The sequence below is a fragment of the Drosophila nasuta genome, chromosome 3 (assembly GCF_023558535.2).
Source record: "Drosophila nasuta strain 15112-1781.00 chromosome 3, ASM2355853v1, whole genome shotgun sequence".
NCBI lineage: Eukaryota > Metazoa > Arthropoda > Insecta > Diptera > Drosophilidae > Drosophila > Drosophila nasuta.
In genome coordinates, this window is record NC_083457.1 from 25,874,315 (window position 1) to 25,887,966 (window position 13,652).

The 13,652-nt window shown below is 42.4% G+C and overlaps 2 protein-coding genes across 4 annotated transcripts; one reads left to right on the forward strand and one right to left on the reverse strand.

The window, feature by feature from the left end:
- The first annotated feature begins 151 nt into the window (after nt 1-151).
- Nucleotides 152-13,091, forward strand: LOC132789945 (reversion-inducing cysteine-rich protein with Kazal motifs). Of its 3 annotated transcripts, none has more exons than XM_060798294.1 (8): nt 152-306; nt 1,461-1,957; nt 5,416-5,471; nt 7,818-7,935; nt 7,990-8,201; nt 9,008-9,170; nt 9,237-10,814; nt 11,334-13,091. In XM_060798294.1, exons 2-8 carry the CDS (start codon nt 1,660-1,662, stop codon nt 12,140-12,142), a joined length of 3,234 nt encoding a protein of 1,077 aa, XP_060654277.1. In that variant the 5' UTR covers nt 152-306; nt 1,461-1,659; the 3' UTR covers nt 12,143-13,091. The 3 variants fall into 3 exon arrangements, with proteins under 3 accessions (XP_060654277.1, XP_060654278.1, XP_060654279.1); XM_060798295.1 differs by having other exon boundaries at nt 152-273; XM_060798296.1 differs by lacking the exon at nt 152-306 and having other exon boundaries at nt 1,215-1,957.
- LOC132789946 (proteasome subunit beta type-7) lies at nt 12,487-13,619 on the reverse strand. Its single transcript, XM_060798297.1, has 3 exons — nt 13,462-13,619; nt 13,224-13,403; nt 12,487-13,151 (listed from the first exon to the last, which is right to left on the reverse strand). Exons 1-3 carry the CDS (start codon nt 13,521-13,523, stop codon nt 12,575-12,577), a joined length of 819 nt encoding a protein of 272 aa, XP_060654280.1. The 5' UTR covers nt 13,524-13,619; the 3' UTR covers nt 12,487-12,574.
- Between the last annotated feature and the right edge of the window lie 33 nt (nt 13,620-13,652).

Sequence of the window (13,652 nt, forward strand, 5' to 3'; positions counted from 1 at the left end):
TTTGTCTTAGTTGTATTGCAGGCACGCGCTTCGAATAATTTTATGCCTTCAGTTTTGTCAATTCTTGCACCACTGTGCAGAGACTATTCATTCGTCGGCTGCCTTGGCATGCACATGAAGCTGAAGAGCCAATTCATTCAGTCGGCGACTGTCAGCCAGTGCGCTCGCGAGTGTTTTGCGTGCTCTTCGCTCTTCGGTCTTTCTCTCTGCGCTTGTGTTTTAAAATTGAAAATGAAGATTAACGGATAAAACGTCTACTTACGTTAACTTGATGTGCGTTTATTTCATAAAAAAAGCCCAAACTAAGTAAATAAATAAATAAACGAAAGTGTTAAGCACTAATTGCAATAAACAAATCCATAGGAGATCAGTGTGAGGCGCCGAATGAAGTAAATGCTATGCTCCAAGTGTTTTTATGATTGTTGTGTTTGATGTCGAAGTGCCGCCATTTGACTGGCGGAGAAGCTTACGGAAAATGCTTTCATTTTTGCAGTGGCAATTCCTTTGTGGCCATTGTGTTAGCCGGATAGCAGTGAAGTACTTGTAACTAAGCCAGTGACAATGATAAGCAGCCAGTCAGCCTGTCAGTCTGCCTGTCTGAGAGAGTAACTCTCGCTCTCCCATTCCACATGCATGTGCACATTCAGTTGCCTGAATGCTGGCATATGAGTTAATATTTGTCTAGTTTTGGAGCGTTTCCCTTTTGTCTTCTGACTTTGGCGCTCTCAGGCAATGCCACAAACTCATCATCGTCATCTCGTCGCCTTTGTGTGCTGCTGGCTCACAACAAATAGCTCCACTTACACACACAACAAGCACACCGACATTTGCACGACGTTTGTGTGACAGTGGGGCGAACCCTTTTACAGGATGAAATGCACGTGCAACTGTATAAGTGTGTGTGTGTTTCACTCTGTGTGTTCTTGTGTGTGTGTGTGTGTGTGTTGGTAAGTGGGCGGCTCCATTGCGCCGTAAAATATGCAATTAGAAGAACATCAAAGCGTGAGTCCGCTAGCTCTTTCCTTGCGCTTAGCTATGCACTTTGACACACACACACACACACTCTACTGAAGTACTAGTCTCTCATCATTAGTGTGCGCCACACACATACACACACATACATATATACACAAGTATGTCATTTTGTCAGCTTGTCAGTCGCTTTAATAGCGACCACTGGTGTTTTCATACAAGATTATTTATTTATATTTTTCTGTATATACTATACAAGTTTTATTTTTTTACTTTTGGTTAAAATGTGAATGCCGCGACACAGTAGCTACATTGTGCTCCGATTTTATTTTATTCCTCAACACTTGGAACGAACGCGCGAGGTCAATTGGCTTAATTAGTGTGTGACAGGCGCGGGAAGAGGAAGTGGGTTTTAAGGGGGAAACTCACTGCTGATCTCGACGCCAAAGGGAATGTCCACTTGCTAAGCAATTTACTTTCATTCACAGAAAGCTTTTATCGGACGTTATCAAATGCAAAATATCGTTTATCGATTAATAAGTGCTGCAAAAATCGAAAGAAACAATTACGCAAATCGTTTGACGATTAAATGTCAACGTCCGCTCGAGGACATCAATTATGTTTTGTCTCTGACTCCGCTAATTTCCCTTAACGCGATAAACTGTTTATCAGTGAGAGTGCATAATAATGCGGTACTCGCTGCTGCTGCTAATCAGCTCAGCACTTATTGCGGGCGCCGTGCGTTGGGACAAGGAGACGACGAACCACAGTGGCACTGGCAAGGGCACAGGTCATGCCAGCCACGCCCATGGGCGCAGCAATGGCGCCAGTGCATCGGAGCCAAAGCACAGCAAACACAGTCGACCCATAACGTACAGCGAGGAGGAGGATTACGATTGGATCGATCCAAATGAGGATGCCAGCGATGTCAGCGATCATTCAATGCAGGCCTTTGAGTCCGTAACAGCGAATAGTCCGCCCCATGGTAAGTGTAGCAAAGCCTTATCAGCGCTGACCTTTTAGCCGGACAGTCAGACAGACAGACGGACGGACTGATCGGAACTTCAAACGCGACAACATATTTGTATATCAGCAAGTGTTTGACGCACTGAGTCATGACCAGAGCGCACTTGTTGCTCAGTCTCATATGTAAACAATCTTTTCGCTGCTATAAACAATGTTCACTACTGAGTGATTGATATAGAAACATCGAAGAAGCTTGCGAGTGTCGCGCAATTAAGCCATTTTTCGGCAATTGATTAATAAAACACATATGTGAATGTGAGTGAAGATGAGATGAGGCGAGGCGAGAGAATACTCTACTTGCTTGCCACTTAATGTGCTGCCCATCCGCTGGCTCACTTAATCAAAGGCAACAATATGCAAGCCGGGAATGAAATGTTTTAATTGAAAGTGCCTGATGATGAGCAAATGGACAGAGATGATACAAGCACAGCGAGTGCGTGTCTACATACGATTATGCATATGTATATCTGCATCTGTAACTGTAACTGTAGCTATACATCTGTGTATCTGTGTGCATGAATCTAAATTGAAACTGTGTTAAAAATGTATTTAAATTGCCAAAGCAACGGCTATGCTTCTACTGGCGCCAGCATATTCTGATATTCTGCATTCACGCCCCTTCTTCATCTCCATCTCCATCTCCACTCCCATTCCCTTTCTCAGCTTTAAGCGGAGCCTGACCAACACCAACACAAACAGGCAATTCAACAAACAGTGACACCAACATGGACACTGACACAAACGCCAACGCCAACGCTTAATTCGCGCGAGTGAGTGAATTATGGCGAGTGTGTGATAAATGTGTTAGATGTGTGTTCCAATGAAATCCAATGAAATTTTATGGGATGCACATATTCGTACTCGCAGTTGTCACTACTGCGATTGCCCAACTGATTGGCGTCGTCGTAGTTGCTATACCCGGTAGCTTAAAGAGGGTGTTATTAACTACATAGTAGCCAATAAAGTGAGGAAAGAAAGATATGTGAAGAAATATCTAAGGAAAAAACTGACTTTTAGCCACTGAAACTTACTATAAATAAATCTTATGCTTCTATCTAACTCACAAGTCTGAATTAACAGGATACTACAAATTATATCTATGGGTATAATAGATTGAATATCAGCATTTAGTTGGAACAACTTTACTTTGGCTGTTAAGATATTAAGAACAAACTCAACAATTATTTTTAATTAATATGCCCCTTGGATATTTAGTTTAAATTGGGTTACCATAGCATATTATTTATTGTGTTTTTTTTTAATGATACATTTATTAAAGCTTATGATATATAATTTATATATTATATATACAGAGTTTAGAGGCTCAACTAAAAACGGTTGATTTTTAGTTGAGTTTAATTATGCATTATTTACAATATTGTAGTCAATACTAAAAAACGCTTCGATTAAACCCCTTGATATGAGATTATGTTATTTACATACGGTTGCTTGATTTAGTAAGACAAATATTGAGTTCTTTGTGCAATTTTAGTTGAGAATTATTAATATGAAATTTAGACTATTGAGGTTTGGTTTATTTTCAATTTTTTACCCCTGTGTTGTTAAGGTACTCTTATAGTATATGCTGTACAGATACTTCACTTAATAACAAAATATATAAATAAAATTACATTTTTTGACAGAATTACCTTGCCATGCTGATTTCCATTTAATCGTACTTTAATAAGAGTGCTCAACATTAAATAAAATGTAACATTTTTAGTTCTGGGTATTTCACAGTCGAGCACACTCAAGTTTCATTCTCCAACTTGTTTGTCGCCGTTGCAAAAAGGGAATGCAAAGACGCGCCTTGGGCTTGCGCTTGGGCTTTGGCTTCGACATCGACATCGACTTGGGGTCGATGATGCCCCACGCATGCCAACGAACTGATCGGCATGTCGGCATTCAATTGATCGGCGACAAGCATTTGAAATGCTTTGCATACTAATTAACTGCTCAATAGTGCCGTGATAAACAAGCTATTCACTTTTATTACCACTGCCTTGGCAATAATATTAATAAAAATAAATATTTTTATTATGAATGCAGCATAGAAATGTGCCTCCTTTGGTGGTAATGCGTCAGGGAGCAGCTCCACCTGCTTTGCATTTGCAATTTCCAGTCAGTTCGGTCAATGGCCAACTATAGATCGTGGCTAATTGATTTTTGCCAGCAAGCTGCTTAGTCGTAGCTATTAGTTGACTAGCTATGAGTGACAGGGACTTGGGCAAATTAGCTGTTATTGAGACATTTCCTTTTATTTATAGGCCTAGGCTGTGGCTGCGGCTGCTGTGTTGACAGCCACTGAGATCATTGGCCAGAGCGGCAAAAGACTGCGTAACTTTGCAACAAAAATCTATAAAAATAGCATACGCGACGCACTCAGGCACAACTATAAAAGAATAACATGGACTGTTTTTAAAAATAAACAACAGCAAAACAAGACATTTGAAATTAGTGGAAGTATCTCTTGTGCTAACCAAATTGTCAAATTGTGAATATTCACGAACCATTCGATCATATCATAAATTTTTCAAATAGCATTTTGATGAAATGAGACTTCAAAGTAAACGCTCTAAATTTAGACATAACTACAAAATTGTCGCACTCGCCAAAAAAAAGCGAAAAGAAAAAAGAAAATATTATATGAAAAGGTGGAAAGGCAAAACTAAGGGGAACCGCAGAAAAACAGAACCACAGCAATTGCACACTTAATTAATGAGTAGTGCTTTTGATGTTTTTGGGAAGTTGGGCAGCTGGTCCGCCCCTCACACTATATATCTTTGCGTCGGAGCGTCTTCGTTCCCATTCCGCCAAAAAGAGGCATGTGACAGAACGACATTTTTCACGCACTCAACGAAGAAACTCTTTGAACCCAAGCCACCCCAAGCAAAACTGTTCCTGACTCTCTGCCGTCAGCCGCCTGCTTGTTGTCTGTTCGGTTCTTTGGTTGTTTGGCTGTCACTTCTGGGGTGAGACATGTGTCGCACATGTCGCAACGTTAGCTGCAACTAAAGTTGGGACTTGTCGCAGCTTTCTGCTTGCAACGCCAAAGTTCAACACCCAATGAGAAATCTGTAAATGATGCGAGACAAGACATCTAAACGGCAAGTGCTTAATAAGTAATCAGTCACACATACATACATACATACATAGCGAAAGTGATTATAGACTTTTGCCTAGCAGATTAGTCTGAAATCAGACTAATTGTGGCCAAGGGATCAGCGAAAAGTTCCCGCAACTCGAATTCCGAGGAAGTTGCAACTCACATGGCGACTCCTCTCACATGTGGCAGTTGTTTTTAATGAGCTCGGAATTGGAATGGAAACTGGTGTCAAAATGCGATTAACATTAACTCGAGCTGACTGATTTTTATAACATGTTCTTCTTAGTTGTTGTTTTTCTTTTTCATTGCAGATATCTTCACATGTTGCAATCAAGTCTTTGGCTCCTGTCGCACAGCATGCGAGAACGTAAGTAGACACAAAAGCAGGAGATGTGAAACGAAGATTGAATACGTTATGAACAAAGTGCACACACATACACACACACGGGTAACCAGGATTGATCGTTTGATCAAATTGATAAGATAAAGCACTTACTACTTTCAAACACTTCCTGGTATTCAATGCCAATCGCAACGAGCTGCATACTAAACTGCAAGGCAAGCGCCATATAATAATTGTTGGATTGTGAATGCAGCGAGCGTCGGGAGAAACCAATAAAAAATATAAAAGAAAATATTATGACAGTCGGACAGGTTTCAAGAGAAACAGCATGACCGAGAGGAGGGAGAACCTTTGAACGCAACTTCCGTTGCCTTGTCCCCAAAAACAGAGTTCGGGGTGACCAAAGCAAGGCTAGGCAAGGCAAATCGAAATCCAAAATCCAAAATAGATAGCCAAGCAATTTACCAAGTAGAACCCATTCTTAATTAGCATAAACTTCAAACAGGTTTCATTCATTTGAAACTTGAGCATTTGCACACAAATCAATTGGCCAATACTTGTTGGCAACAAACTAAGCAGCCAAGTTATCCGAGACTGAAGCTGGCTCGTTGTCTAGTCTCTCTCTCTCTGTCTGCGACTTGCAATCAAATCACTGACATCATTTAACTTTGTAATCATAACAATTTCGAAAACCAATTAGTTGCAGCCACACAGCACAACAGTTCGCTCAGTTTCTCGTTTCAGAAAGTGGGCTGAGTTTTTCATTTATGAATGCAAATGAAGGCATTAAATCTTGCCTCAAATTGAAACTGACAAAATGACAGCTACAGGATAATACCAGTTCTCTGAACCAGTTATTTTATCACATCTCTCTCTGTCTCTCTATTCTCCTCTAACTGGAAATCCGAGAGATAAACTTGAGATCCAATTGAAACGAGAGACACCAACGACACCGCACAAATCCTCCCCAAAACGTGTGAAAAGTCGAGCCGCGATTGCAGCGAGTTGATAAACGGAATTTCCGCACATTTTCATTATTTTTATTGACAAAATGCCTATGTCGTTGTGTTGTGTTGTGGCCCAGATGCCAGAAGGCGTTGCCCGGCAATAATTGCTTAGAGTGCGCCTATCTTGATTGCAGTTGAGTCGATGCAACGCACAAGTGGCAAGCAAGCAGTTTGCAGATGCTGCCTCGTCGCCGCATGTTGCATCGCTGCTTGCTGCATGGTGGGCAGTGCGTCGTCTTGCGTCTTGTGTCTTGTCTTTTGTGTCTGCTGTGTGGGTGTGCCATGACACTTCATTACCAAAAGCAAAACACGCTGCAGGAAGTTGGCCAGTGTCTGCATGTAAATTCTCTGCGATCCCCGAAACAAAATAAAAACGAATAACGCAAAGAACACGGATCGAAATCTTGAATAGACATCGTTTAACTCGACCTCAAACTCAAAACTCGCCGTCTTACTCTTACACATACTCAGATTACTGTGGCAGATAAAACGACTCGAACAATTTGTTGCTTCGTTATTGAAGTATTCTTTGGCTTATTTACGATCATCCACGCGGGTTCCTATCACCGTATCACTCGTGAACCTCTCACCTCTCACCCCTCTCCCCTGCTCAACTCTCGAATGTAACATAATACTCCTACCAAGTGCCTTGATGCACACAATGCACAACCAGTCACAATGGCTGCAGGGTATCTCAAGTCTGCAACTTGCAACTGCTGAAACCGTCTTTTTGGCTACCGAGTTGCCAGCGGCAAGACGAATATCTTTTGACAATGGCACTTTCAAATTCAATAAAAAATACGATATTTTTACTGCCGAATTGAACAATGCACCTACGAGTAACAACAAACTCGAAGTAGTAACGTTCCCCATAAATGTTATCTATTAATAATCACCGAATATTTCAAGTTGCTAGTTTTGTAGCTCAACATTTTTATTGGCCATCAAATCATGCTATTAATAGTAAAAATAAATATTATTATTTGAGTTATATGGATAGTAGACTTCTTGACGAACAGATGTACACACTACAAATTTTATTTTAATTTTTTTAATGGAAAATTATCCCTTTAACTTAACTTTCACAATATTTGTATTTGCTTCAACTTTCCATTCTCAAAATTTAATCATGATCGAGTCATAAATACAGTTATATAAATAAATTTAAGTAGAAATTGAAAGGGTTCACTCTTCGTTCCTCTAATTGTATGCTTATAGAAAATAAACTAATAAAAGGGAAGATAAATAACTAGGTTAATCATAATTAGAGCAACAATTAGAACAAAATGTCATCGACATTGTCATCAAATACTAAACACTCATTAAACTTGACCACTCTCATTATCATGTCCCTCCCCCACAGTTATCCCTCGTGCAATTAGATGGCAACAATGGGCGTGACGAACCACGCACTGAACTGAGAAAGTCTTGTCCTCTGCATCAACTGGATTTCTGGAGTTGCGTGAATATTACACTGGAAGGTAAGTTACAATCATAAATGATATAAAGAGCATTCAAATAATGTGCATGTTTAGCGGTCAATAGGGGAAAGTCCTGGTCAGGACGTCGATGCTGTCAAACAGCCGTGTTGCCGCAATGCAAAAATGCCTGCGCAACCGCAGCAGCGAGTCATGAGGTCAGCGATGTTTGCAGAAGAAGCGATGAGCAGGTGCTCTATGACTGCTTCGAGCATCACAATGCGGCAGACAGTTGCTGTGGAAAGGCGCGTACATCTGAGTGTTTGCAGGTAAATGCTAGAAAAAGAAAACAAGTCATTTTAATCGACTGCGAGAGACCCTTTGCAATTGTAGTAGTAGAAAATTATTCAAAAGAAGTCCTAGATGAAATAGTTGTGAACCAGTTGTACAGAATACAAATTATATTTAACTACAATATAGTATTCTGGCTATTGTATTTTAGAGTAAAATAAATTGAATTAGCGGACTGCTATTGACCCTGTACTATTTAAAAAAAAGAGATTTTTTTTTAAATTTTTCGAAAGAACACAGTTAATTTAAAAGTTTTGAGCTTATTTATTTAAAATTTTAAATTATATTGTGCTATATTAGAATACATTAATGTGGCTATCGTATTTAATAATATCACAAATTGCTTTAGTAGGCTGTTATAGACCTAGTAGACTTTAAGAAGATTAAAAGAGTCGCGGAGGTATCTTTTAGAAGTCTTTTAGAAGAGTAACAGGGGACTCTCCTGGAAGATTCGCAGAGGAAAATATAATTTATTTATTTAATTAATTAAAATATATTATTTCGTTTGCTTATCTTTTATTAGAAAAGATTATTAGAAAAGATTATTAATCTATAGTTTTTTAAAATATTCAGCTTCACATTTTAGTTGATTCTAATAATTGAAGTAATATTAATTTTAGATAAAAAAAAAACCAAAAAAATAAACTAATGAATTTATTTTCAAGAATAGAGCATCTTCCAAGAAATCTTTCTTTTATCTTATGCCACTTGAGCAAGCCAAATAAAATTGCATTTGAAATGCATTCGCTGATTTTAACTCACATCAAACGATTTCTACTTGAAGGCCTGCCGTGAAGTGTTTGAGCCACCTAATGAGACCGCAGTGAGCGGCAGCAGCAGTGCAGGCGGCAACCTGGTGGATGTGGTTTGTGGCGAACGCAACTCTGATGTGGTGCAATGCATACACAACCACACTGACATGACGCCACCGCTTGATGCTGAGAAATGTGAGCTAATAAACGAGTAATTAAATGAGTCGACTTTTTATAATTATTTGCTCATTATTTTCACAGATTTGCCTTGCTGCGATTACAGCGAGGACGAGAGCTGTCATCGCACCTGCAAGGATGTGCTGCAGGCTTCCAAGTTGCATCAAAAAGCAGAGCGCAGCGATGTGATCATTGGACGTCTCGAGGCAGGCTGCGGCACACCGTTGCCCCATGTTCGCTTCTGGCAGTGTTTTCTCACCGTCACGGGAAAATTGTATGTGCCAGCTGGTGGGAAATCCCAGCGACGTAACGAATTGGCATCCAATGGCGATGGTGCTGTGGAGCCCAATAAACTGGGGTTCGATGCGGCGAAGCGTCAGTGCTGCGAACAAGCCAGCAGTCACAAGTGTCGACGCCTGTGCATCGAGATCTTCACAAATAATTGGTGGGAGACGCGCGTGAGCTTCGAGACGGAATGCTTGGAGCAACCTACTGAGTTAGATCTGAAGCGTTGCATTGAGAGTGTTGATGCGCCCTGTGAGCTGGGCTGCAAGGGACTCAGTTTCTGCACCAACTTCAACAATCGTCCCACAGAATTGTTTCGCAGCTGTTCGGCTGCCCATGATGCGGCGGCTCGCGAGGATTTCCTGATGCTGCAGCAGCGTGGCTTTGTGCGCGTTCTCGGCCAGGAGCTGTACATCAAGAACACCACACGTTGTGCGCCAGACAAGTGGCAGGCTCTAGTCTGTGCGCTGCAGATTCAGCCCTGCACCAGAGTTGGCATGTACAATGGCATCTGTCGCGAGGATTGCGCCGAGCTGCTGGACGAGTGCCTGGACTGGACGCGGCAACCGCAACGGCCACAGGCCATCTGTGATCGTCTGCAGCCGCCGGGCAGAACAGAAGCCGATGAACACACGCCCTGCATCTCGCTGGGTGAATTTCTAAAGCCCAGCGAAGTCAGCAAGGAGCTGGATCCCCAAGGTGATGGCCTGACGTCGCCCTGTGCTGCCAAGCCTTGCAATGCCAGCGAGGTGTGTGTGCTCCAGCGCAGTGGCAGCCAAGGCTATGCCTGCATACCTGGCTGCAGTCTAGGCCAAGCTTCCACTCTACTCGTGCCTTTTGGCGCCTTTGTGCGGGTGGGCAAGACGAGTGTCAGTCGGGGCTTAGTGCTGGCCAGCGATCAGCTGCTTACAGCCGAGCATGAGGTGTGTCGCTGTGGTCTGCATGGCAGCATTGCTCAGTGCCAGCCGCTGCCCAGCTACATGCATGCTCACTGCAATCTGCCGCGGGAGCGCAGCTTCCGACATGGCTCCTCGTTCTATCTGGAGTGTAATCAGTGCAGCTGCTTTGCTGGCGAGATCACTTGCACCAAGCAGCAGTGTCGGCTGCCCGACTACGTAGATGCTGGCTACACCAGTCTTCCTTGCAACTGTGCCGCACACTTTGTGCCCGTTTGTGGCGCCAATGGCAACACTTATCCATCGGCCTGCGTGGCCAAGTGTTTGGGCTTGCAGGACTCCAGTTTTGTCTATGGCGCCTGCAATGCACGTAATGCCTGCAGCACTGGCGCTCACAGCTGTCCAGCGGGCAGTCAGTGCTTGGAGCGGCGTCAGGTGTGCCTCTCCAGCATGCAGCGACCCTGTGCGCAGTACATCTGTGGTAAGTAGTTGATTAGCTTAGGTTATTACTATAAGTTGTTGTGTTTAAATTCTGGATCAATGATCATATTTTCTTTTTAAATGCTTATATTAAAAAAGTTTAATATTATGATTTTTTTTTGTATGCTTAGAAATATTTATTACTTATGGTATCACTAGACATTTTATTATTTTATTGCAGTGCAAAGATTTTTTATTTTTAATAAAAATATTATTTATTTTTTTTTAATTTTCTTCTAAAATATATTAAATTCGGTTTTGTTATCTGTAGTTATTGAAGAAATAAGTACAAAAGCATGCAGCTTTAAATTTAATTACTATTTTTGAGAATTTTCGGTTTTACTCATAAATATGGTTGAACCTTAAGACTCTAAAATATGAATATTGAGTGATTTGAAGAAAAAAATATAAAGTCATGAACTTTAAGCTACAATAAGAAATAATGATTTTGGGTATATTTTGTACCAACCCCTAGAAAAATCTTCATTATGTTATTAAACTGCTCTTCTCTCGATTGCAGTGAATGTGTCGTCGCCCCACTGTGGCACAGATCTGGCGGATGAGGTGTGCGATAAGCAGGGCAAGACTCATCCAAATGCCTGCTCACTGCTGCGCAACAATGCTCAGCTGGCGTATTGGGGCGCCTGTCGACCTGGACATGATCTGGAGGCTGAGTCAACACCAGTCTGTGGCATCAATGGGGTCACCTATCGCAGTCGCCACGCTGCCTGGGCAGACTATGTGCTTGTGGACTACATTGGACGTTGTCGCGAGGTTGGACTGCTGGCCAGTGACATGGGAAGTCGGTGCAAGACTGTCAAATGCCCGTTACCAGTCTCACCATATTGTCGTAATATTGTGCCACCAGGTGCCTGTTGTCCCATTTGTGGCGGCGGCGCCTTTCGCATCATCTACTCCCGCAAGCAGTTGGACAGAGCTTACTATGCGCTGCGCGGAGAGCGCACTTCGCTGTTGACTTTGCGTGGCATCCTCCAGCAGCTGGATCATCTGGTGCAGGTCAGCGAGTGCCAGTTGACCGGCTTCCTCAGCATGGAGGTGGGCATCTTTGTGGCGCTCGTGCCACGGGGACAGCCAACTGGACTGCAGGTGAAAGCGTGTGAGGCGGAAGCGGAAAAAATTTCCACATTGATCAGTTCGCAGTCGCCGCGTATTACAACCAATTTGGCGCTGTCCAGCTTGATAGTATCCCACATGCTAGAATCTACGCCAAATGCTGCAGCAACAGTCCCAGCTCATGGTTACGCTCCTTTACTCTTTGGACTGCTCGTGTTGGCCTTCTTCTCTTTGAAAAGAGCATGTATTATTTAAGATTTGTAGCTTAGGCCGGCTGGATGTGAGTGCGGCTTTTAGAGATCAAGTGAATTCTTGGTGCCAAATAATTAGTGGTTTAGTGGAAGCAACTCCTGTGTGCCTTCAACAGGTCGGGATTGACCCTTTGTAAGATGTGATATTAGCTAAGGTAAACTAAGCACTAAGTTAAACAGCAAAATTAGTTAGTGTGTAAATCCAGATAAGTTTGAATTGTACCAACCAAAGCAGCGTCTCCATATCTTTACAGCTAGTCTAATGTAATCTCTCTTAATACTAAAGTTAACTTGTTATATGCAACAACAACCTCTGGTTGTCGTAATTAATCAGAAACATTCATTGAATCGTGTGTTTTATTGTTTATTGAACCTCAGCATAATCTATGACGATGCATTTCCATTTGTGTATATTTTAAATCTAAGCCAGCCCAAGTTAAGAGATCTCCATAGGCACAGCGTGCACACGCTCGGTGATCTGCAAGTCCTTGATGGTGGTGTGCAACAACGGTGTGCTGCCCTTCTTGAAACTGTAATTGAGCTGACGTTCGCCCTTCTTGTTGGCCAATTCATAGTTGCGCAGATATTCGGTGCTATCCTTGCGTATGACGCACAAATCCACATTGGAACCAGAGCCCAAATCGTTGAAAATACCCGATGCAATAGCATCACGCACCAGCAATTTGCCCTCCTCCTCGGTTAGATCGGGTTTCCAGCGACTTTCAAACACAGCCATAGCAGCCAAAGAGCCTGAGCCCATGGTGGCGTATGGCAATTTGTCAGCACTGCCATGGGGATGAATGCAATAAATGTGTGCGCCAAACTTGTCAACTCCGCCCAAGACTAGAGCAGCGCTAATGTGTCCCTGATAGCGGAACAACATTTGCTTCAGCATGTTGTTGGCGGCCACAACGGGCACTTGGCGCTCTGTGTTGAGGCGATGCAGCTCCAGCTGCGATGAAATTAAATCCGTGGTCGTTTCAGTATCAGCAGCAGTGCCAGCACCACAACAGCTAATGGGAGCAGTAGGCAATAATACGAATAATTAATTAACATGAATTGAGCTCTTGACATTTTGCACTCACTAAATATTGTCGGCCAGATAATGAATCTTGGCGCAGTTTTTGTCGGATACAATGGGTCCCTCGGTGGCACGGGTATCCGCACCTAGGATAACACCATCCTTATAAACAATACCAACAATAGTTGTACCAGTTTTTGTGGTTGTCGGCGGCTTGAAGCCTCCCTGCAACAAGGCGGCGTTGCTGCAAATTAAAAATAAACATTAATACGCGCAAATTATTGGAGCATATACATTCTTACCGGCGACAATTGTCGAAGTTGAAGCCTGCTGGGGGCACGTCACGAGCACTATCCAAATACATTATTATTTATTTAAAAAATGCTGCAGCAAAAAACTTTAGCGGAATGACAATGCGAATGACGGGCAGAAATTGTTGAATCTTTATCGATAACATCAGGCAATGCCGACTTGTGTTTGTGTTTCGATAATC